This window comes from Gallinula chloropus, assembly GCF_964237585.1.
Source record: "Gallinula chloropus genome assembly, chromosome: 4".
NCBI lineage: Eukaryota > Metazoa > Chordata > Aves > Gruiformes > Rallidae > Gallinula > Gallinula chloropus.
Window position 1 is genome coordinate 9,093,971 of NC_140088.1, and position 27,169 is coordinate 9,121,139.

Genomic DNA, 27,169 nt, shown 5'->3' on the forward strand with positions numbered 1-27,169 from the left:
GAGATTACAAAATAAACTATAGCTGGGCTTTTGTTGTTTACATAGAATGCTTGGATGTGAATAAAATTGCCAAAAATAGCATGTTAAATAACAAAAACAGCCATAAAGCAGGCTGTAAGCATTGAATGTTTCATAAATGTAACTTTTTTAAATCATTAAATTTCTATAGAAAAATTTTATTCACAATATATTGTGACAAACCGTCACAGGAATGATATAGTGATTGCAATAAGGTATCATGCAGCAGCAGCTTTGTACTTTATAGCTATTTTTGCTTTTAAAAATTAAACCTCTCCAGTCATGCTTATCACATAGTTTTTTTATCTGCAGTGTGTACAAATGAGGAACACAGTACGGGATATAACAAAAAGATGTCCAATCAGCTGGATGGGAATTATTTTTCATAAATATGAAGTACATTACTGTATCCTGAAACATGCATGTCTATAGCTTGTCTTTACTGTCCAGTGCCAGGCTGCCTGCAATCATCTTCTATTTATATAATACCAAGAGGGTCTGCTGGTAGCTGTGACTGTATCAGCTGCGGCTGCAGCGGTGGTGGTAACTGAAGAGGTACCATAGGTTCCACCATCTGCACTGCGTTGGAAGGCGGTGGCTGACACGCCACGGGGTTCGGTGCTTCTGCGATCTCGCCGTTGTAGAAGAAAAATTGACACTGGTGAATGAAAGTCTCTATAACCGACTGGTGGATTTTGGTGGTAGAAAGGAACTCTCTGTTTTCAAAATCAGGTCGCATCAAAGTAGGCCAGAAACAAATCGATAAGTTATCAGCAGTCATAAAGTTGGTTTTATATTGCTGACTAACCCTGAAATGAAAAGGACACACAATGAATGAATTAATTAAAACCGGTATTCAAACCACTGCAAGCATTTTCATGGCTCTCTAACCGTAAGCATTACTATTAAACAACCACAAGAACTTCATTACTTTCCTCCAGTTATCCACTAAAACAATCATTCCTGGTTTGTTTTTGCTTTTTTTTTGGTTTTTTAAATTGGGTTATGCAGATGAAAGTTTAGAAACCATGACTTTTCCAGATCTGGATAGCTAACAAATACAAATATAATTGAGCTTTTAACCAAGAAAGAAATTCAACATCCCACCAACATTTAGAAGTGACAAAATGAAACTTCAAATTCCCCAACCAGCTACAGGATTTCATAAAATTAAAATTTCATCCATTAAAATGTTGTGGTTTAGCCCTGGCCAGCAATTAAACACCATGCAGCAGCTTGCTCAATACTGCCCCAGCAGGATCAGGGAATGAATTGGAAAAGTGAAAGAACTCATGTGTTGAGATAAAAACACTTTAACAGGACACACACAAAAAAGAGAAAAATAAGAATAATAAACAAGTTATGAACAGCACGATTTCCACCTGAAGTTGATGCTGGAGAAGACCCGTCCTTGAACTGCCCAGCCTCTCAGTCCACAGCAAACCAAACCCAAGGAATTAATTCATCACTTGCCATTTGGCAGGCATTCAGCCATCACCCCAAAGTTGATCTATACAAGAGCCTCAGCTGCTACTCAGCCCACCCCCAGTTATAAACAGAATGTGACATCATCTGGTATAGAATATCACTTTGGCCGGTTTAGGTCAGCTGTCCTGACTGTGTCGCACATGTGTCTCACACGCACCTGTGTGTGTCCCACCCTCCTCATTAGCAGGGCACTATGAGAAGCTGAAAAGTCTTTGACTGCTTGGCAGCAACTAAAACCACCCATGTATTATCAACATTATTCTCATCCTAAATCCAAAGCACAGCACTATGCCAGCTCCAAGAAAAAAACATAAGTTACATCTATCCCAGCCAAGCCCAGGAGGACAAATGTCATGGGGAAGAAAGAAAAAAAGACAGAAATGTCTTCTTACTGTAGAACCGCTAAATACTAACTAACATCTATGGGACTCAAAGAAAAAGGCATCCCATCAGATCCCACGTTAAAGATAAAAACAACACACAAAAATTGAAGTACTGATTAGAGCACATTTCTGAAGGTTTTTTTGTACTGGCCAGCACCAGAATTTGGCCGAGCTGTAAAGAGCATCATCAGTGGAATGTTCACTAACACCACCAACACATTTATTTTGCTTTGGTTTTCAACACGTAACACAAAGGCTTCCAACTAGGTTTCTCTTCCGAGAAGTTTCCTGTTTTTAAGCAGAGGGTGAAGCAGGTTCTTCACTTATGATCTCAATTCATTATTACAATCGAAGAAAAAAAAAAAATCCAAAATGCAACAAACTATCCTGGTACCAAATTAATCTTCTACAATCAAATGCCTTCTCAAAAGAAAACCAAACAAAACACCACACTGCTTTCACGGTAGTAGGCTAGAAAGACCCGGGATATATTGTTTTCTAAAAACACACTGCATTCTCAAGTAACATCCCAAAATTGTCTGGAAGTAGTTAGTGAGAGATACATGAAAAATTGTGTGTTAATAAATCTGACAAGCACCTAAGCCCTTCAGTGGGGAACATAGAGTTCCTGTATTACAGCAGACAGCGCACAGGTAACTGAGCTACAGTTGTCCTGCAGAAATAGACAGAAAATAAAACTTCAGCAACTTGTCAGTTCCAATTTTGATGATTAACAAGAGCAGACTGCATGAATTCCTGACAGCTGGCTGTAGTCCATAGATTCAAAAGCTGTGAAAACCATAGTAAACACTAGAATTAATGCTATATGAAAATATTTTCACTCATTTACAATGCATGTATAGTGGTAACTATAAAGGGTAGACTTACATTTTAACATGCGCATTACTTATTCCAAACAGTGTGAGGGTACACAAATACTGCCTCCCAATCTGTTTTGAATAAGTTTAGTCCAAAGGATATTTGGATACTGAGTGACAGTAATGTTCATAATCTCTTTCCTAAAACAATTAGCTTCATTTAAGGTTTAAAGAACCAAAAAATATGAATGGAAGCTTACATTTTTCTTAGCATTTTTATTAAAGACTTTTCTTCCTATATTGAATTTTTCTGTGTATAAATTCCTTCTAGACTATACTCTAGAGATAGAACGAGTGAGACTGTTACCACGAATTAAGTAAAATTTAAGTGTAAGACATTATGATGGGACAATGAACCTGTCAGTTTTGAATCAGAACTGCCTGTACTTTTCCATAAAATGAGTACCATGAAAAACACCAAAAGGGATTTCAAGCTCTATAGTAGTGTTTCATTAGGAAACAAACTACAAGGTAAGTTATAGAACTTGAGAAAAAAATAGCACCCAATAATGGAACTGAAATAAAAGCCAACTCATCTATTTTGCAGGTGCTTTTTTCCTGTCATTTTTGCTCCTAGTGTAAACATCTCACAGGTTGTTTTTTTCTGTTGCATAGGCTAAATGTATGCTTTCTGACATCCTTAAGCACCTCTAGGACTTGATTACGTGTTTGGTCTTCTCACATACCTTTTTTTCCCCTCTCTTTGTCATGAGACCACTGCTTGCTATCTCTCTGGTATTATTTATTTAATCTAACATGATCAAGGTGTAGGCTGTTGCTGCTGCAAACAGTATGCTTCATTCTTTCCTTCTTCCTTTGCCCTCTCCACCACCTTTACGGCATCAGACCACAGAGTGTCTGAGATCAGATAGAGTATTCTACAGAAAATTACATTTCCCCTATTTCTGTTTGCCTTTAGAACATGCTGCAGCTGCACAATCATTAGATCCTATAAATGAAGCAGTGGGAGCCTATCACTAGAAGTGAGAAATGGAAGAGCATTGTACCTCTTTCCTGGCTGCAGCTGACAATTAGATTAAACACAATGAACAATCAACTTCATTCTTTCCTGCGTTTAAACTCTACCTCTGTCTATTCTAAGGGTAAAGAACAACCTACCAACCTGTATGCTGTCTCTGACCAAACTTACCCAAACTACTTCAAGATCTTCTTGTGAGTGATTAGCAAATGTCTATTCATCTTTTACGCTCACTCAAAATCAAAAGTGGAGCATTGTTTCTCTTGATCCTGACACCTCCCCTCCACTGCAAACACTTCAGGAACTTCAGGCTGTAAACCCTCTCTATGACCAGCCTTTAAAAGCTGTACACCTATGTTTGCCCAGACTATAGAGGCATATAATACCACATTAGTCCTTATGTAGAGAGGGAGTCATCAAAGAACAAACATAAAATACAACCAATATCAAAAAACCCAATGCCAATCCAACACTGTCCTGTGACAACTCCATCTTTAAAACTCACTTCTGCTTACAGTTAATCAAGCACAATCAGGCAGCCAGTATGCTCTGAAAGGTGCTTATCACACTACAGAAAAATTCATGTCACTTTGCCATTCATTATATTCTCATGGTTATTGGTCTCACATATTTCAACAGTAAACTCATCAGGATAACACTTGCAGTTTTTGTTTCGATAACCAAGTCCTATGCTTGTGGACACACAGTATCAATCACCAACCACTATTAAATATAGAACAATACAACATTTCTTACTCCACATACAATGTAAAACCAAACATCTAAAACATCAGCTTGTGAAGAGAACTCTTCCATCACGCACTAGAGTGTTTTACCTCATTTAATGAAAAATGAATTTGATGAACATTTCCATTTTAATTACGTACTAGCAGTAATTTGCCAAAAAAATTAGTATCTTAAAAATACATATGGACAGTAAAGAATTTAGTTACAAGCTCCCTTTAGGATACAATATCCATATATATCTACCTCTCTATCTCCATGCAATCGCTTACACTCAAGTTCTTGTTGAATGAAATGCAGCTACATGACATTGCAAGGGAGACAAAAAATGTCAGCCTTTCTTACTTAAGCTTGTTACTAGCAACTTGTAAAGTAAATTAGTCATCATAAAATAAACAGAGTGGACTGGAGAGAAAAGGCCAGCATACATAATTTATGCTCTTGGTAAGTTCTGTGATTAATACATTTCATTTGTCTGGAGAAACGCATGCATTAAAACCTGTTCAGGTTTTTAAAAAGTTATATTTAGCTCTTTTACTTGCAGTAATCCAGGTACTTGACCCTGTATGTTCATCTGTGCTATGTGATCAGTTGAAGACTTTTGACAATTCAGAGAGCCACTTTCATGGAAGAGTGGCAATCAAGTCCATTAAGAACTACTGAAACATTTCAGGTAACTAATAACTGTCAAGTTTGAGATGTTTTGTATTATTTCAGATACAGAACTGAAAGATGTGCTTGCATGTAATACATAAATGCACAGAACAGTTACACATACAGTGATATGCTTTTATCTATTTTAGGGCTGAATTGCAATTTGTAAAGACCACAATGGGAAAATTTATCCACTTCCCTGGAGAGGAAAATGGGTAACTATACAGGGTTAGCAAGTTGCATTTGTGGTGGAGAGAAGTGTAACAGTAGGTCCCTAAATTCTAAAGCTTCTCACATAATCAGTGAAGAGAGGACACTCCTTCCCAGCTGCAATAGAGTGCCTACATTCTCTGTTAACTAAATAGGGAAGTGTAAAAGGTCTCATTTCTGCCCACATACTACATGCCCAGTTAGAACATTACAAGTACCTGTATAAACAAACACACACAAATCCAGAAAAATTTAACAATTTAAATGTCATGAAAAGCTTATTGATATATATACACAAAATTGTCTGGCTGAAAAGCACCATTGCACACAAGGACCTGAAACTCCTGGTGGACTGCAAATTGAACATAAGCCAGTTGCACGTCCATAGAGCAAAGACCACCAATGCCAGCAGATATAGGGAAGGGATCTTTCCCCTCCACTCAGCACTGCAAAGGGCACATCTGGAGTACAGAGGCCAGCTCTGGGCTCTCCAACACAATAGAGACAGATGAACATGCTAGAATGAGCCCAGTGAAAGGACACAAAGATCATTAACAGACCTGAGGATCTCTGAAATGACAAAAGGATGAGAAAGTTGGGAATGCTTAGCCTGGAAAAGCTCAAGTAAAGTCTTATTGTTAGTTTAAAACACCTAATAGGAGGGTGTAAAATGATGGGACTGTGACTCTTCTGACTGGTGTCCAGTGACAGGACTACAAGCAACAGGCACAGACAGACACAGGAAATTCTGTCTGAGTCTAAGAAAACACTTTTTTACTGTGAGGGTGACTGAGCATTAGCACAGGTTACCCAGAGAGACTGTAGAGCCTTTCCCTCCTTGGAGATAGTGAAAATCCAGTTGGACACCATCCTGAGCAATCTGTTCTAGTTGACTCTGCCAAAGCAACAGGGTTGGGAGTAAATCTCCAAAGGTGCCTTACAACCTCAACAATTCTGTGATTCTGTCTAAAAATGATGAGACAAATATAAAAAGCTAGTTTTGAAGTGATAGATTACTGGATAAAAAAGCTGAAGAAGCTGTTATTTTAGCTTTGACAATGTTTAATTTTATTTTTTAAAATTATGTTATTAACAATCTCAGTGGATTTCAGAGAATAATCCCATTTAGTGGAGAAAGAAACATGAGTAGGCCGGTCATTTTTATTTTTTTATGACTGAATATTGTGCACTTGTGCATATAAAGGGTCAGATTATGAGGTAGTATACATCTACTAAAATCAGATTATTTAGTACGTATTTTTTTTAAAGAGAAAACCATTTAATTTCTATGCAAGAGGCAAAATTTAGGAAGTAAGTGTAACCATTTTACTGTTACGTATATCTCTGTTTTGATTGAAGCAAGCTAAAGTTTAAGGGGTGGGGGTGGGTTTAGGCTTTCAGGTCCCTTGAAACCTGTATTAGTCTATAAGTTTAATAGCCACTTCCAGAAAAGTGAGATGAGAAAGAAGAGAGATTTGAAGCTGTGATACATAGCTATTCTTCCAAGTATTGTTATTGCATATACCAATCATCCCTATAAATTTGTAGCAGTGATGATGGCAGAGATTTGTACATCAATAAAATCTGAGAAGAGATTATACAAACCTTTTCAATTAACATCTAAACTCCTAGTTAAATTTTTCACATTTATATTAACACATGAGCACTGCAGCATGAAATTTTCAATTTTAATAGTCAATCAATTGTTGCTAGCACAACCTTTTTTGGAAATTGTTACAAATTAAGCAAAATTATAGTAAAAAAAATACCAAACCTGTTTAGATGCGTTATTACATATTTGAAGACATCATAGTTCACTGGGTGGAATTTCTTCACAATTTCTTTCAACTCATGTAGCCGTTCTGTCTTATCCACAATTTCTATAGAAAGAAGTGACATTTTCTGACACATCTAGAAAGACATACTGAATAAAGCATTGCTAAGGCTCTTTCCTAGTATAATGATACAGATAAGATACCCACGGAGATCATGGAAGAAAACATTTGATAAATTTCCTACTGGCATGTACTATTGCACAGAATAACTTTATTATAGAGATAACTATTTACACACAAAAAAGTTTTTTTCAGAATTTAAGCAGAATTACTACTCTCTGTCTAACAGAAAAAAAAAAATCACTTCATAAGATCACTTTTGGCTTGTAGAATGACAACTAACAACGTGACAGGGTCGTTTCTTCTTAAGATTTTCCTCTGCTTGCAAAATATTGTAACATGTATCTACACAATTTATTTGGACTGAAGTTTCACAAAGATTTGGGCGAAGGAAGACATCCACATGAACTCAAAATATCTTAAAGGTCATCACTTATTCAAATAATTTAAAAAAATGAATGGGCAGAATATTGCAGAACCATACATTCTACCAAATATACTTCTGTTCCACGATGATTGATGCAAGCTCACCTCTATTACCAGACTGCATTGCTAAAAAGAAACTTGATGTACCCTAGCACTGCAGAAACGTTAAATATTCTCCAATATAACCCAATTAGAAATTCAAAGCAGTATTAGTGGCATTTTTAAACTGTAAGTCCAATTATATTCTAAACTCATATGTTTTCACTGAAATTTAACTGATATTTTAAAGAAAAAATAAACCCTAAGTAATTACATTATGAAAGCAATTTGCCTGAAAGTACAGTAGAAATACCACAAACAGTTACCTATAGATACTATTCAAAAATACAAAATTTGTAAAGGACTATATATTAATCAAATCCAAGCCCAAGCCTTAGGTTTACACTAGTATTTTCATGGCTTGAACAAAAAGAATACAGTTAAGAGTTGTATCCTGCAAAAACGCGTAATTCGTCTTTTTCTGAAAGCCTGTTGCCAATACAAGAGAGATGCTCTTTAAAATAAGGGAACAATTTAGTCCTTTCACTTGGAAGTGTCTAAAAATGTTTGTAAGGCAAATAAAATGAAGTGCTTCATCTTAGGAGTTGTTCAAAAAGAATTTGAAAAAAAATTTAAAATTACCATAATATTCCATAGACACGTCTGATTTCTAAAGCCTACTCTGAATGTGAGACTACAAATTCAAGGTTTTTTTCCCTGTTAACAATTCCAATACAGTTCTGAGAGCTTCCATCATATGCAGCCCCAACAGAAAAAGGAAAAAAGTACAGCTAGTATGTTTATTTCATCATATAGTTCTGTTAATTTTGAAGAACATAAAAAATGTACACGTGGAAGTGATTTAAAAAAAATATTTCCAGTGCACCTAGTCCTTTCAACTTACAATGAAACAAAAACTGTAATAAGGGCAATCAATATAACATAATTAGATCAAGAAAGACTGTTTATTACTTACTTGATGTTTCTAACAACTCTGGATGCAAAGAGTAAGGAATTAATGGATCTGGCAGATCTGCAAAAAAAGCTTTAAGAGCTCCAGCCACTGCATTTACAGTTACTCCCATAGACTCTAGACTGATATTATGATCTGTAAAACAAAACCAAACAGCAGCATAAGTAAAACCTATAGTTTTCATTCTTCCCAGTAATGTAGTAAAGCATTAATTTATCCAAAACAGTAAAAATGAAAGTGTGTCCAAACACCTGTTAAGAAAAAAACCCGCACTTAAAGGTGAACCTATGGATAAACTTCCATCCATCTGACCCATGTGAAATCAAATGTAAGACTTCTCAGTATAAGAAAACAGTAGATGATCATAAAAATAGAGTTGTTGAATTCTCCATGCAGAATAGAATAATTTTCTCTTTTCTACCAACTGACTTCTGATTAATCATTTTTGTCCAATAAGTCTTAAATCCCATTTCCCAAAATGTTATTAAAAACTGGTACAGGGCAGATCAATTTGGAGAATTCATGTAATTGTGTTCATGATTATGTGAAGCCTTTTAAAGGACAAGACACACCAGTGACTACACATGGCCACATATCTACTGCTAGATTCCCAAATAACAGAAGGTTTATGTTTTTTAACTAGAGGTATTTTTACCTGAAGTTTATAAAGTATGCTACATAATTTTTAAACTAAGGCTGCTGTAAGCCACAGAACTTTCAAGTATTTAAAAAATGAATTTTTGATAATGTTAAATTTACTTTTCCGAGGTCCACTCCACCTGAAACTCTTGAACACTCTTTAATAAGGTGACTGAAGAAAGTCTAGTATTATACTCAGATTCTCTGAGGCAGCATAATGAGGCATAAACAACACCTTGTACGTTTATTTTCCTTATCATCTAGGAGGAATTTCACTATTTTTCAGAGGCTTAACTTCATTATTAATATTCAAGAACTTTTAAGAAGGAGTTTCATTTTGAAATATCAACTGAGATAATAAAATACATATGAAAACGGAAGGAAAAAAATAGCACTGACCCTCTCAACTCAAAATGAACAGCATAATCTACCAATTCCAGTATCTTCTTGCACAAAAAAAAGATTGTGTCAGAAATTTGTTATGAAGATTTGTTAATCCATATTATTCAAGAGAGCTTTCATTAAATTAAGAAGCAAGTAGTGCTACTTTTGTGGGCGATAAAAGAGGAAAGTAAATTCCTTTATGCCCAGGACAGGTGAACCTTTAACACAGGGAGCAGCTAGGACTGCAGTTAAACTCTTAAACACTCAGAAAATATTTTAGCAGCACATGAAGTGCTGTAACAAGATTCTATCCCACCTTTGGTTTATACACAGCTTCACTGATAATGACGTGGACAATACCAGTATGACATACCAGAGCATTAAGTACTCAGTGCTATAGAGGTCAGTTAGAAAATGCAACCCTTTTATATTACACTCTGACAAATACATGGAGAATGCAAGTTCTGTTTTGACTTTAAATAATAAAAACTAAAATCTGTCATTACCTTGATCAAACTGTTTTTGAATGTTGTCTTGATCTGTTTTATTCCCACTAACACGGTACAGGCCTTCAGTACATAAACCTTAGAAGAGAAAAAAATATTCAAAACCAGGTTTATATAATATAGAACAAAACCTAAAGCAACATGTTCTATGATTCTATGTTAACAGTTATAGTAGCATAGGACTACCAAAACACAGAATAACAGATGTTTAGAGACCACTACTCCACTTACTATGAGTCAGAGGAAAGTACATTCAAGGATGACAACAACATTTGTTGAATGATTTACACAAAATTATTCTCTTCCTGATATCTTCAAGACTGTTGTTATTTGCAGCCTTTTAATAATATAAAAACAACATCATCATCTTAATTCTACGTTTTGGAGCCCACAGAACTTACCTTTTCAAAAACTGTCTTTGCAGTTTACATTTAACAACTTACTGTTTACTGCCATCAATAACATGCTAGTAAAATATTCTGCAGGAAAATAAAACATTTGTAATTGATTCCTGATTTAACTTCATAGTGTAATACACCACAAGACGAGGACTTAATCTTTATACTTGATAATTTTACATCCATTTCTCCTCACTTTTCTAAGTAAGTTACTGCAAATCTTTCTGTAGGGGCAGGGGAAGAAGGGAGAGAGGGAAGCATGCCACTAAGCAGAGGTTCTCCACGCTTCTCATTATTGCTTTGCTCTACTACACATAATGGAATAGTCATAATTACAGCAGCTATTCTCAGTAAGCACCACTAAAAATAATACACCTTTATTATGCACACACACATGGTTGCTCACACCATTCCTGTGATTATGCTTCCTATTAAACTGCTATCTTTTTTGCCCACAGCTACTCACTGAATGCAAGTGTCCATCCTGCTAATCGCACCATTACCCAAGATACTTTTGTTTATTAATTTAGAACCCATTAAGTAATACAAACAGTTTATAGTTCCATAATTCTCCAAGTTACCTTTATGGGAGCAAAGTTATCGATATGTTAGATGTCCATAACAGTACATGGATCTATTAAAAAATTCACAAGTTTTAAAGCTCTATGAAAGCTCTTTGCTTTTTACCATCATAGCCCAGTAATTGAATGCATTTTAGATTGATATCAATACACAACTCCTCTGTCACACCACAGTCACCAAGTGTGCCTTTTAAGTTAGTAAGAAACACTATGAACCCTGTTACAGTGCTCAAAGTACAGAAAGGACTTAATTGCTTTATACTGCTGAGATATATATTCATATTAGTTTGATACCAACTTTTCTAATTCAATTTTTCCTTCTTAATGCCTCATCAATTCACTGTCTGCCTCAAAGCTATTTTAGTAAGCTTTTCCTCAATAAACTAGTACACCTATCATTTAGCTTTCCAAATCCAAGGCTAAGTGTTTCCTCTTGTATATATATACACCTCAACAGTCCATTAAAAAAAAACCAACCTGAGCCTCAATTCACTGGTGTCCTTGAAAAGCACCAGAAGGTATAATTTGGTCACAGGGAAAAGTGGTTTCAATGATTCAATGGTCTCCATCAGTGGAAGACGTTTCAAACCTGTCTTCAAAAGAATGCCCTGAATGTGGTACACACTATCACAGAGAGAAACACTGCATTCCTCTTGCAGTTGTAAATAAAGTAATACAAAATACCACTGGCAGATAAGAACAAACTAGGATGGATCACGACTCCCTTTGTTGTATGGAAGAATTCTCAGTTTGAGACCCTACAAGCCCCAGGGTATTCTGTGTTTAATCCAGCTACCATTCCCATTTTTTTTCCCCCTACACAAAAGGGATTAAATGTGCTGCAATAGCGTTTTCTGAGAAGTCTGATCCAGTTACTGTTTAGTGGGAGTGTTTAAACCTTGAATACTTCAACTGGGCTACTAGGCTGCTCTGGAGACAGAGCTGCTCTATTACAGCATCTGGACTTCACCCGACCCCCCTATCCCATAATCATTTGCTCAGATCAGCACTGCTTTGAGAAACACAGAAACACAATTTACAGTACTTCTCAAAATTTTCAGGTTAACACAAGGAGACACCTACTGAATTTAGGCATCTTCCTAAAATAGCTAATTCTGGATTAAGCTAACTTTAATTCCTCAACCAAAAAATGTTTTTCTTGCTTGCACTTTCTAGAAAACAACACTTCATGAAATGGCTGGTCAGCTGTCATATTGTTTCTCTAAGGCACACAAGAAGCCAAGTTTAATCTGTTTGTGTGTACACAAACAGAAGTCTGAAAATATAATTCTGAAGCAATGCTTCCATTTTTTCTGTTCTTTTAATTATCCAACCAGATCTGCAATACTGGCCACATCAAGATCTTTATCAAGTATAAGACTCACTAGTTTTAGCTTTTCAACTTCTTATGTATCTACTAAATATACCCATACTGAGAGAGAAAGAACAAACAACATTTCTCTTTTTTTCCCTGATGGCTTTTTAAAAATTCAGGTTTTTCATCTGCAAGCCTATTGATTCTTATGTATCTTCTTATTCTGCTTCCATTCTGGTCCAGCTGTAATTTTAAAGATACCCTTACTAGTGACAATGGCTGCTGTAATATTATGTATCAGAATCATCCGATTTATATGCTTTTCTATCATGCAAGCTTTACTACACTGTTAGGTTTAAAGAATTAAAGCATCCTTTTTTCATGTCACAATTTACTATTGTCTCTATTTACTTCAAAACAGAGCTCATCTCCTTTGTCTAGACTATTCCTTTCTCAAAGTACCTCCTAGTGCCTAATAAATTCTCTTCTTGTGCCTTCTTTGGTGCTGCCAGATGTAATCAGGGTTCTATCACATGTAACTGGAAGTTCACACAGGGTTCAAAGCATTTGAAAGAAAATGAGCAAGGTGGATCTGCACCTATACGTATATACACACTTAGTTTGGATGATACTTCCATTCTTAGGCACCCTATAGTGACCAATCTTCTCATGAATGATTCTCCACTACAATACCTGAAACTAGCATTCCCATACCTTTGTAAGCTTTGTAGTCAGTATGATTCTACAATTTTATCCCACATATTGACCTGGTGTACCTCTTCTCAATCCCTAGGCTAGCCAGACAGACTACACAAGACTAATGGAACTGCCACCTTACTGATCCATAACATTAATTTCTATGTACACCTAGAATATGTATGACTACAGGACAAAGAACCCAAACTCTTTTCAAGTAATAAGAGTCTAGCACTAAATTTACTTACATAAAACACATTTAAAATTGTACATTTATTGTGTTCTTATCTGTGTATAAACACAGGCATTGAAAGATCCATGACATTCAATTCACACACTGAAAACCAGAATAAAAAATAAGTGTCATACTGCTCCTCATAATAAAATATTTTACAGAATATTGAAGTGACCAATGTGCCTAAGAAAAGGTAGTGGCATCCTTTCCTACTTTAAAAACAGGCTGACATCTGAAGGTATTCTAATTTTCCAGGTGTATTAGCTGTTTGGTAACTTTGGGCCTAGAGACAGCTAGGGGAGTAAGAGGAGCAGCATAAGTAGTCTCCAAAAGTTATTGACATCTTGGTCTTACCTACATTATCTAGGAAGTCTTTACATAATTCCCATGATGTTTCCTTTGAAGTGAGATACCTTAATTAGCAATACAGCTCAAGTGCACAACATGTGTTTATGAATATTTCAAAACATATTTGTTTACAGTTTTCAGTGATTTTGACACACTAATAAATTAACACATGTGCTCCTCCTCCATCCATCTGGTAGTCAGTCTCCCATTAGGAGATACAATTGACGCCTGTTTTCCCCTCCTCTTAAGTTTGGGCAGGGTTTCCTCCCTGCTGACTAATTTCAAAGTTGGAAAACACAAACCGCTGTACAATAAATACTGAAACCTATCCTATGGGAATTTTGAAGTGATCACAGAAGGGATCCTCAGAAGTTATCTAGTCCTGTCTCCTGCTCAAACAGACCTAAACACTGGGTTACTTAAGTCTGATCTTGAGTATCTCCAAGGACAGAGAATCCACAATTTCTTTGGATAACCTGAACCAGCGCTTAAATAATCCTCATAGCAAGTTTTTCCCTTCTTTCTATTAGGTATTTCATAGTTTAATGACCATTGTCTCTAATCCTCCTGCCGTGTACTTCAGTACTTTAGCCTGGCTTCACTTTCTCAGTAACTGCCTCATAAATATGGGAAGCCACTTTTGGGTATCTCCTCAGCCCTTCCCTCTCCAAGCTGAACAAACCCACAAGTCTGGAGCTCCAGCCCCTAAACTACTCCTGCTAGACTCAATTAAGTTTGTCAAAAACCCTCCTGTAGTCTTTCCTATGTGTTCTAATAAGTGCCTAATAAACACTTCTCTTGCTGTAGTGCCTACTTTTCTGTTGAGACATTTGAGTTCAGATGACATCTTTAGCAGGATGCACTACTGGTTCATGCTTGGCCTATTCTCTACCATGAACCCCAGATCCTTTTCAGCAGGACTGCTATCCAGCCAGTCAAGTAATGCATGTACCACTGCAGGGGTTCAGTCTTTGAAAAGTCTAGTTGCAAGAGTTGGCATTTGTCCTCGCTGAATTCCATCAGGTCCTGTGGTCCCATTCCTCCAGCTTCACTATATTCCCCTGAACAAAAGCCCTGACCTTGAATATATTAACCACAGCACCCACTCTAGGATCACTCACAAACTTGATAAGGGTACAAAACGTACTGTAGAGGTATTTAACTCTATTCTTACTGTATCTACCCATAATCAAGAATGAAAGAATTTCGGCCTATGCATTTTTTTTTGCTAAGAACATAGCTTCATGGGCAGTTGAGTCAACTGCACTGATCACTATGACTGAAAAGGTAGTATTACTCCCTGCCTCATCAACAACTGTTTCTGCCCTGCCCTTGCTCCTAGATGCACAGTCCTCCCCCGAGCCTTGCACCAATTCTGACATACATTTGAACCTTAACTTATCAGCTGTAATACTAAACTGCTGGACCTTGTCCATTTTTGCCAACATAGCCTTCCACTACAATGAACTCCACTGATTCAGAGATGTCCAAGAAGCACCCAAAATGATAAGTGGCAGAATCACACAGCAGAATGAGATCTTACTGGCATTACATATTTGAAACTACCCTCAGAATGATAGGTCTCGTACACCAGGCATAGAGGGACAGACACTCTTTTTCCTGTTCTGTTCTCTCCAGCAGAACAAACTCCTAAAAGTCTCTAGCACTCCAAAACCCTTTAAGTAAAAGGTGAGATAATCCATCTTCAATTTCCAGATTTTGCAGCCACAATGGATATATTCAATGATTTACCTGCCTTTTTATCTCAAGTGGGCTGCTGAGCAGTGTCTTTGCCTACTTCTACACAATCTTCACTCTCTGGAGACAAACTTCATATTATCTGTACTTTCAATGTCAAAATCTAGCCCTTTGGCAGATTCAGTGTAAAAGACCTGGGTATAACTTAGCTAAGATGGAAATTCACAGAAGGCAATATTCTTTTACTCATATTACCTTTGAAATTGTAAATTTAACAGCATTACAAAAAGACACCAAGGCGTTTAGTGGAAAACTTGATAGTTCACCATTATCAAGTTACTTACCTGAGAGAGAAAAACTTTTTTATCATCTTGTTCAGTGAACCAACAAGAAAGATCTCTGACAACCAACTAAAAGATTACTCATTCTGCTACTAATTACAATGAATTAAAAAATTAAAGGCTTGGATAGAGAAAAAGTTTTGCTACAGTTAGGGACAGTGTGCGAATACACAAGCAGAGTTTATGATTTAGCCAAATTTCGTCATTCCTTACCTGAAAGTGTCAGTGTTGTTATATTTAAGCTAATCTTATATGGTATTGTACAATTATTTCTTTTTTAATCAATAGGTGCTAACAAGATAAAGTATCACGTGCTATTATTGCTTTGTATTAGTATCAGCAACAATACACTGCTGCTGAAAGGGAGGGTCTGATATATAGCTATAGTTACTGCTTATTAGATTTAGATCTAGACCTGCTCAAGGACTATAAGTACTTGCTAGGTTTATATTTGCTCAAGTATTACACTTTCCTCCCTCAAAGTTTTTCTACTCCTGCTATGAAAAAGATTCCAAAGGGATTCAAGCCCAAGATCACCTTCCCAAAACAGAAATTAGTTGACTCCATAAAGGTAAATCAGTTCAGAATTAATTTGATAATTTGATATTTTCCAACAAGAAATTTAAACAAAACCGCAGAAAACACCTGTATCTGTAGGCTCTGACTTATGATCCCCTATCTCTACCAGATCTCCCCCTATCCTGACAGGATCCATACAGCTCATTCAAAAGAAAAATCTGTTCATTTATAATAGGCTAGAACTTTTCAGCTCCTGGATTTACTTTAATTCTTCCAAACTGTCTCTCTTCTACTGATGTATACTTTTGTTCTTTTTTTGCAAGGCTATTCCAGAACAATACGGTAAAACAAAAATCTGATGGTATATTCTGCCTGCACTCAATTCTTTACGGTTTATAGTGGAGCAGGAATCTTCAAGATAGTACTTACTTATCTAAGCATCCAAAACAAAGCAGAGAAAACAGTTATTCACAGTGTGTACTTTCTAGCATCACACACAGTTTAAAAGAGAAAGCATTGTCTTGAATAATTTCATGAGGCAGAAATAGGGAACATTAAAAATTGCCATCAGCCCTTCGATTTGAGATTAACCATATCTTCACAAAAAACCTGCAACTGAGCCAGAATGCAAATTATACTGCAAAATACAAAGGGAAGGATCTGAAGTCCATGAAAGTACCTTTAAAAGGAAAAGCTAAATAAATGTGCGTTTTGTAAAAGAAATATACTGATTAGCCTCTGTTCAAGAAGGGTTGGAAAAAACTGCATTTCTTCATTAAAAAGACAATCACAGTAAACACTGGTATTCAGCTCAGTTAGTACTGACAGTAGGCTGACTTGCTAGGAGACAGCTGAAGTGTTAGATGACTCCCCAGGGCTGACAGCTGATACAATAGCTTTATCAAACAGGAACAGTACCATTCTCTACTCCAGCCTGAAGGCAACAGATCCTGACTTGCCTTCTGCAGACCGATCATCTCCAAAATTGTATTTGTGGAACTTTCTCTTAGACAGTCCCAAAGTCAGTGACGTGAGTCTATCACAGTACAGGATTTGAAGGCAATGCAAGTGAACATCCTCCTCTCTCAAATGCAACAAATACATTATATCAGAACACTGCTTGAAGCTCAAATACCTACAATTAACTCAATATACACACCAAAAACAAAGCTCACACAACCTAACATGGAAGTTGCAAAGAACAAGCAAAGCTACTTACACAAAATCCAGACTGGGAGAAAGAAAATTGTAGTATAGATCAAAAGTAGGTTTGTTCTGTCTTTACCAAATGCCTAACAGAAACAGCAGGAAAACTACTGTCTTCACAACCACAAAGCATTCAGATGGCACAATGTTTGTCCAACTCACACGTGTGGCAAGAATGAATATTCTCCAGAGTTCAGTAGCTGCACAGCAGCATTCCAGGATGAACTAACATACACTGAACCAGCTAAAGGAAAAGCAGTACCTCCTGAATCCCCACTTCTGAGAAGTCCCTCCTACTCTGAATATATCAGCAGCTTAACCAAATATCTTATCCTTCAAAGTCACTAGAAGAGAAACAAACCTTCTGAGTGCTTGAGTTTTTTGATGACTGAGGGGAAAACATGACAAGGAATCATGTTCCCATGCTATTACAGTGCTCTCTCACCTCATAAGCTGGTGAAAAGCCTTTGGGAGAAATACTACACTTTCTTCCGAAGTCCAGCACAAAATCAACAGGCATCAGAAAACATTACTTTTTAAGCAAGTAAGATTTTCTTTAGGTCTGGATTTATAATGTTGGTGTTCAAAAGCATTCTTACAAAGTTATACATACATTACTTCTAGATTCTACAGACCCTTCAAAAAGTCATTTGATCTTCATTACTGGTGAATGTATGTTTTATATAGCTATACATGGTAGCTATTTCTTAGAGAACACCAACTCAGATGGTGACTCATACATAAAGTTATGGTGGTTTGTTTGTTTCAGTGGAGTTTTTCTGTGGTTTGTGGTTTGCTTGTTTTGTGGCCTTTTTTCTGTACGTGTATGTGGGGGGTGTTCACTACATACAACAGCAAACAAAATATGCATATTCAGCTGTCTATATCACTCTTATTACTCCTTACCCTTCTTCCTCCTTCCCCTTTTTTTGGGAGAGCAAAAGCAAGAAGATGGAAAATACAGCTTTTACCTTTAGGCAAGGAATCAATAGAAGGTAAAGGTTAAAGATATATTTATACTTGCATCTCTGACTCCCTAAGATCAGCGCCTGAGGTTTCACCTGATTTTTTTTGATTACAACAATTCAGTATATAAGTCTTCAAAAACAGCTATTAGGTTCACCACCTGTAGTAGTTCTGAAAACACTATTACAGGTGGCAGTACAACAATTTTAGTTTAAGAAAGCAGCCCCTTCAGTTTTACTCTTGCTGTAACTGTTACTGATATCTTACAGCCAAAACTGTATTACATAACTAATAAAATGTTGAAAAAAGGTGCTGTTTTACTTTGTTAAACACTATTGAACTGCAAATAACCATCAAAAGATGGTCCTGCTCATTTTTCAGCTCCACTCATTTGTTTCAAGTATAGCAATGTAACATTTACATAACTTCAGAGCAAAACGTAGACACTAAATGAACACTGGAACACCAGCTTTATAAACAAAAAAGATAAAAGCCAATGACCAAAAAACCTAACTAAACCAAATCACAAGTCACTCCTAAACCTTAAAATAACTCCTCCAACTCCTTGCTCACAAATGTAGTCTTCTGTTGGACCATCCTATTCTCTTTATGATCACACAGTAAATAGCCTGAAAACAACAAAAGAGGGAGCAAACAACCAACCAGGAACCCAGGGAGAGAGATGCAAACCATACTGTGAAATTTTCCCCTTTTGCAAAACACATATACCTTCATATTATAAAGTAGTCTGGAAATTTTTAAGTTGCTTAACATTTAAGTTGCTTAAGATTGCTTAACGTTTTTCATATTCAATTACACAATATTTTGGAAATAAATGTTTCCACTTCTGTAACAAGTTAAAATGAAAAACTAGTTTTATCACCAAAATAAAGCAAGAAAGCTGACTAATTAACTCATACCAAGTACCTGTTTTCTGCAATAGGAAAAAGTGAATGTATTAAGCTCTGAAATTAAGTAAAATACAGTGGTGAAACATGTTAAACTGGAATGCAATTGGGTTAAAAATCATTTGGCATTAGAAAGTTATGCCAGTTTTTTAAACGACAGAAAACAAATGTTAATTTTCAAATGTTTACAAAAAGAAATAAAGTATTTGAGTAAAGACAGACAAAATACCACCACATATTAAGCATAAAATTTAGAGAATATATTCTATTTTTAAAATGAGCTTTTCCCCTAATTGTTTATTTCTAGGAGAAATAGAAAAGGAGAAGCTCTGCTCATTATGCAAAGTAGGAAAGTCTTTCCTCCAGTAGTTCTCCTAACTTACCTGTATCTTCAATGAATTGCACACATTTTTCAACAAACAGAGGTATCGGTTTCTCAGGTGTAACCAGATCCTGTAGAGGCATCCCAAAGTAATTACTTTCCCAGTTTCTACGGATTGGAGGATTGAATGTCTTAGTTTTCTTTTTTGGCTACAACAAAACAGAATTATTTAAGTAATATTCAAGTAATATTTTAACTAACTCATATTGCAGCCGTAAAAACAAACAGATCATATATCTATCAGACATTAGAATTCCTCTATGGCGAACTGAGTAAGTATACTTTTCCTAAGGCATGCATTAGATAAAAAGCACTCAAATAACTTGTCATAGATTTGGGCAGCTTTGCATCACATTAGGAACAGGATGGTCCAATGCACCAGCAATTGAAATACTGTAGGAACAAAAATAAACACACTACTTTAGAGTGCTATGACAAGTCTTTACATACTAACTTTAGGCACCACTCACAAAATTATCTATGTGATTAACATTTGAACTACACCTCTATAGAAATTTTTAAGAGTATGATTGTGAAGTGTCACATCACCAAAAAATAATGAGTCTGCTCTGTGCCTCATTAAAGATATTAAATAATCTTTATATCACAACTACCCTAGAAACATGATGATGCAGAATGCACAGCAGAGTTAAGAGTTGTGGGCACCCCTATTAAGCACGATGGCTTTGTTACAAGCACAGGATTTTAGCCAAGAAGAGGCTTGCACCCGTTCAAATTTCACATGAAGTTTCCTTGTTTGTCTTGATTGTTTTTCTTCCTGATAGAGACTTTAATCAGTTCAACTGGAAAAAAAAAATCACCTTTGGACAACTGCAAGAATTATATTGTATCAGATACAAAGTTTTATCTCTGAATGATGATGAAAACGTTCAGACATGACCACAGAAAGCAGTCAATTAATTGGCTGTACAGTGGCAAATGAATGTGGAAACCGAATGAACATGGCCATTAAAATCTAGTTTATCTTTAAGTTTACATACAGTAAGAAGTTAGTTAAAAGCAGTTACATTTTCAAATAAAAGCTCTTCAGTCAACATCCAACAGTACAAAAGAAAAACGAAACAACCAACAGCCAGATGTAAACTTAGTAAAAAGGTTTACAGAACTTTGTAAGACTACACCTCAATTAACTATTTGGACAGGCTATGTCTTATTTCTTCTTTAGATCTGGCATAGTCCTGAAACTCAATCTTTCTGTAAAAAAAACCCAAATCCACAAAACAAAAAATAACCAACCTCTCCCCCCCCTGCACCCCAAAACAATGGGTAAACTCCCAAGAATTTTGTACCAGCAGATTTACTTAACCAGTCCTTACAGACTACCTAGAACTTCAAGTTAGCCAGATACATACTCATGATTGACTTGCCCACTGAAAAGGAATGACATAAAGCTGACCTCTACCGTGGACAGTAGAAGCTACAGCCTAAAAAAAATTCTTCCAACCATCACCCTAAAACACCTGTAGAATTTTTCCAACACTTGGTAAAAAAAAAAAAAATATCTGTTAATCCAAGCCTTTCAATAACCTACTTAAACCAGAAAGGTTTTTTTACCTTGTGGAATGCTTCTTCATAAGACAGCTTGATTGACCAAGGTAACAGGGGGCTAACAAAAAATTAGTATTATCTTTCAAATTTGGGTTTCTATAAAAGGTTTGGCACTTGGAAGGAAAGAGCATTTATTATAGTTACTCAAAATAGTAGAAATAAATTGCTGGAGAGCAATTAATTTCTCCTCAAGTTTTACATTAACTGAAAATTTAATAAAAAGTTTAGGAAAAAAGCCTCAGATAAGCTTTGGGATAAACCTGCATGAGTGATGCAGATACTATCTGAAAGCATTCAGCTGTCAACTCTCTGTGTAACATTTATTCATTTTGAATAAGATACCTTTTGACCAGTAAGTGCCTCCATATTGGAAACAGCTTTTTGGTTCCTTCCTTTTCATTTGCATTCACTGCTTTGAACTCCCCAGTACTCAACCTAGACCACTGGCCATTTTCTTTTAAGTAGTGACAACATGGTATTTTATTTAGGCAGGAAATGTATCCAGGTCTGATGAGCAGCAGCTGAAAAGGGCCAAGCTGAAGCTAAAGAACATGCAAAACTCAAATGAAAACCTTTTTGGCAAATGAAAGGCCACTTTAGCTATGCATACATTAACTCAATAAAAAAAAAGCAAAACCAAACTGAATTCTGCCCCCCAAGATGCTCAGCGCACATCCCCACCTCTCAGAATAAATGGAGCAACAGTTAGACTCTGCATTTCAGCCAACAGAAGCCGACAAATATTGTCTCTTAGAGTGGAAAGCAGTCTGGTGAATGGAATAATATACTAGGATTCCACAGAACTTCTACGACAATTAGAACAGGAATGAATATTATCTGTGTAGAATACCTGGAAATACTAGGAAACTAAATGTGTCTGCAAAACCAAAGTAAATAGTGCGTTTCTCTAGTAATTGCACTGCATTTAGAAGAATTTGTAAGGGATCAAGATATCAAGTATGACCTTACACACTCAACAGAAATGTTTCTTAGATGAAATGTTACCTGAAACAATGCTTAATCTCAAAGTTGGAAAGTGAGAATTTGTCTAAAGAATTTAACAAAAAAGAACACAGAAAAAACCCCAACCGAAAAAACCAACCAAACAAGAAAACCACACAAACGACCAAAAAACCCCAACCCCGAAGTCCTTTCCAAACTGATCTAGAAGAGCTTTTAACAGCATGGTCATTCTATAAACATGAAATTAGGATTCCATAAGGCAGACAAAGTTATAGTAAAAATTATCAGCTCTTTCTCATTATGTGCTTTGTCTCTATCCCGCCCAATACTCATTAAAATATCTTTCTTATGATTTCCCCTTCATTTGGGCCATGTGAGAAGGTAAACTCTCCAATGACAGTGCAGATCAAACCTTCCTGGAAATAACATTATCTACAGTATCTTCACAAAGAGTTACTTCCACAAATGTTGTTTTAGCAACAAGACTTTAAGGTATTAAAACCCACCACATTATTTCCTGATTTGAGATTTCCATACTTTCCTTCAGTTGCATGTCTAGACTTCTTAAGGAGAGAACTTGTTCTGAATGAAAATGCATGTTACTGTGTAAAGGCCTGATCTTTGCCAAAAGATCAACTGACTTCAGGAAAAAACATACAGGTCTTATTTTCTAACAAAAATAAACCTCAGTGAAAACTTTATTTTAATTTGTGAAAAAATAGCAGCTTTTCTGATCAGTCATAGCACGGATCTTTTAAATGTGCTAGTCAAGATAATACAATTTTACACAAAAACAAGTTATCTAATGATACAATATTTAAACAAAAACACTGTTAAACATTAAATTATTTAATTAAACAGCACCTGGAAAAAGTAAACAATCTCTAAATTCCTAGATTTCAGCTGAGATATGATGATTTTGCCAGAGGTATTTTTAGTTCAAATATACCTATTCCCCTTGATACAGCAGTGCTCTAATAATTGCACACAGTGAGCACTAATCTAGGCACAAAGACAACTTGCTAAGCCTATTCGTACCACAATAAAAAAGGACTAAAAGGCATCACGTTAGAGGAAAAAAAAGAGAATCAGCACATAAGTTTTGTTAGTTAATACTAGCAAAAATCTCGCTGTTTCACATAGCACTGTTCCATATTCGTAGTTTACACAAAAACCCTACACCATAAAGTTGAAATCCTTAGTTTTCATATAAAACTGTTCTATGGGTTTTTTTATAATTGGTTGCTGCACTAACATTGAGCTTTCCAGCATGGGTTTCACCACTTGCTTCTTGCCAAAGACTTCTTTTCATACCCTAACAGAAGTTAATGCCAAACCTCCAGCTAATCCTTATGTATTTTGGCAGGAAAGCATTTTAACTCTAAGAATCCCAAACTTGCCTTGCCAATACCAAAAAGCATTTACCTGCAATTTTGCTTTAATTACAGCAGTTTAATCACCAAAATGTGTCTAGCAAAGGCAGATGTCCTCTTCATAAAATACATGGTAAACATGAAAATGTGTATTCTAGCAAGGCACTGTATCCAATTATTTATTGCAAAACTAGAAGTATGATTATAAAAAGTATAAAACCATGAAAAACTGTATTCACATTAGGATTAACCCTCTTGATTGTAGGTACCTGCAAAACAGCTAAGCGGCACTCACATGGAGAGAAACTAGGCTGACTTCAGCCACTTGAGAGTCCTGAGATTACAACAAACTTAAATGCAACCTATTAAACTTCAAAACCTAAAAAGCTGCCCAAACCTATTTATCAAATCCCTTTACAGATAGGCTGCACATTCTAGCAAGTCCTCCTGTTCAAGAGGGTCTCCTTTTCCTCGCCTCACTTCCATCCCACCAGAACCACCATCATAATTTATTTATCAAAAGGGAAATTCAGCCAGTTCTCTACCTCCCACACACTTCACTGCTACTTTTAATACAAAGGAAATTTTCTGCCTGCTTCATTTGTAGTCAGCCCCAGGGTCATGAAGGGCAGAGTCAATATTTTCAAGACTATTAAAATACTTCATAAAACCACGTTACCATGAACAGCATTCATTTTGTAGGCTTAATAAAGTATTTGTAATCTCTAATTCATGGCTAGCTCATCACAAAACTATATGACATATGAATAATGCAGATGATGGTCCCTAACATGCTCTCTCTTTCTTCCCCTCATGCCTTCTGCCATTTTTAGAATTCTAGCTTGTTACACCAAGTTTTAAACTACAGAGGCTCTGGAAGGCATATGGCTCCAAATATGCATTTTAAGAGTGCTAAATTTGAACAGATGAAAACTGAAAGTACAGATTTTGGTATTTCCTATAGTCCTCAGGGGGGAAAAAAAATAAAAATCACTGCACATTCCAGTCTTAAGTAGACAGTACTTTGCTAAGTCAACCATTGAATTTACACAGGAACAGCTGAAATAAAACGTAAGCTGCTCTGCCACTTGTGACATGTTTACCATAGTCTTATTAAAATCGAGATCAACACATATGGGCTATACAGTTCCTGACACTATTTTAGTAATAGTTTCAACATAAAGCTACATATAGGTTTGAAATAATGAGAAAAAACAAGTTTAAATGTAGAAAAGCAGATGTCAAACCTGTACTACTTATATCGTGTACTAAAACAAGACAAAGTAAGGTATCTAAGAATTCATCTAGGTCATAGTGGATTTTTCTTGCTAAAATACTGAGACAAGTTTTCAGATAAACTAAATTAAAATGCATCTTGCCATCACCTTGGTATAAGGGAAAATTGAACGCATGCAATTTCACAAACTTGCTTGGATGCAACAAATGTTGCTTGCAAACACGGTTAAAAGGCATAAAGCACTGTTTTTCAGATTTAGTTTGACAACACAGCTGGAAACACCAGTCACCAAGCAAGAAACAACCCAACAGAACAAAAAAAAACCCCGAAACACAACAAAACCAGACTTTGGATATTAAAACTACTGACTGACTACACGTCACATAAAAATACTAAAACATTTTCAGATTTAATAACCTTTAACACTGTTGTATCAGAGAATTATCACTGGTCATTTAATTTAGTATACTGTTAACAAAATCTCTGTAATTAGGATTTTTTTCAGAAGTACTTCAATTAATGTTTTCTATACACAAATGGAAAGATACTCCTACCAATCTTAGTCCTACTTTTACAAATGTTTTAACAAAATAATTCCTCTGTGACAAGACAATATCCTTACAGAATTTTTCAAGATAAAGCTCTGTCAGAAATTTATTCAGTATATTTGCTGGGGAGAATAAAAATTAAGAGAACCATGCTCTTATTAGGGGGAGAACACAGCCTAAATTAAACATTCAATATATTTCAAAGTGTTCACAAAGATAAGAGTTCTAAATTAGGTGGGTACATTTTTAATACTCAAATTCCACTATAGAGTTATTAATTATAAATATATGCAATAGCTACAGGTTTCCAAATCAAGAAGCCTTCCTGCTGTACAGGGGATTACTGAATTAAGACAAGGTCAAATGTAACTTGCAATTATTTAATATAGTAATAGTAATAATAGATAATAAGAATTGATAAGTAATTTTTAAAATATTGTTATTAAGCTTGTTACCACATGAGAAGCATATGGTGAAAACAATGAAAAGCCAAGGAACACCATGGTTTGGGCCTCATATCAATGCATAAACTGCATGACAGTTGCAGCTTTAGGGTTACTGCACACAAAGAGATTCCTCCTGCCTCAGGTGCAAGCAGGCTTTCTGCAGCACGATCCTTATCCTCTAGGAGTGTTCACGGCCCTTTCATGTCTTGAAGTTTTCTGCATTTTTCTCTCTGTTGCTCCATATCTCCAAATTGAAATCAAGTTTAACTGAAGACAAAATTAGGTTTATAATATGGCCTGCAAGGCTGCTACTTTTAAAGGCACTGTTGCAAACCAACACACAATAGTGTTCTATACTAGACCTTTGTATTACAGCGTTAAAGATTCTGACTGAGATAAGCATTTACTTGTAGTTCCCACTTTTTTAAAAAGACACAGATATGAGTGAGCACACATCTCAGCTGGAGAGGTGTGTAACTAAGCAAAGAGGAAACAGCTGGGGCAAAGCTGCCTATGAATATTGTGCTTAATTCCTCAAAGTTTGTGAACACTGGTAAGGAAAATAAACATAGAAACTATGTTTATATAGGGAGCAATTCACTCAGGAGAATGCATTTAATCTGAGAGACGCTGTAATAAAGGACTAGGTGCTTCTTCACAACAGAAAATTTAACTGAAAAAGTTCCATAGTGGACAAAAAAAAGCACATCAAAGCCTAACAAATGTTGGCATACAACATGCACTTGGAAGCTTTCACCCACACACAAGCAATTCCCTACCAACTTGGCTAAAAACTCCTGTAACTCTGAAGCCAGTCTACTTTCTTTTTTCTTTCCTCGACGTAAGTTTTCTATGTACTTCTCTACCAGAAAAATATTAACAGTCCACATGGTTAACAGCACATGTAAGGTCATACAATGAATTATTCAGAGCATTTAGAAACAATGTAATAACATGAAATAGGATAAAGGTGGGTATATCACAAGTTACACTATGCTAGACTGATTCAACCTTCAACTGAAAACATGTACTCTTTTCTAGAAGCAAAGAAACTACAATGATCAGTTGGTTTTACCAACCTGGACTTTAGCAAGGCATCTGATGGGGCCATATAGGAATCTACTGTGACAACTGGAGTAACAAACAGGATTACAGTCAACAATAAAAAGGACAAAGTCATAGACTAATGGAAACATTGTGCACTGGAATTTGCACATAGTTTAA

At 35.9% G+C, this 27,169-nt stretch overlaps 1 protein-coding gene across 2 annotated transcripts in view; it reads right to left on the reverse strand.

Annotated features, from left to right (window-relative positions):
- Nucleotides 1-496: 496 nt before the first annotated feature.
- Nucleotides 497-27,169, reverse strand: part of ARHGAP5 (Rho GTPase activating protein 5) — a gene marked incomplete at both ends in the record, with an annotated part of 33,956 nt that continues 7,283 nt past the window's right edge. Inside the window, 5 exons of one of the 2 annotated variants that reach the window (XM_084264065.1) lie at nt 497-827; nt 7,129-7,234; nt 8,691-8,822; nt 10,217-10,294; nt 19,811-19,958. In XM_084264065.1, the coding sequence (XP_084120191.1) occupies nt 497-827; nt 7,129-7,234; nt 8,691-8,822; nt 10,217-10,294; nt 19,811-19,958 (795 nt within the window). The remainder of the gene's footprint in view (nt 828-7,128; nt 7,235-8,690; nt 8,823-10,216; nt 10,295-19,810; nt 19,959-27,169) is intronic. The other variant, XM_084264064.1, reaches the window with a different exon arrangement.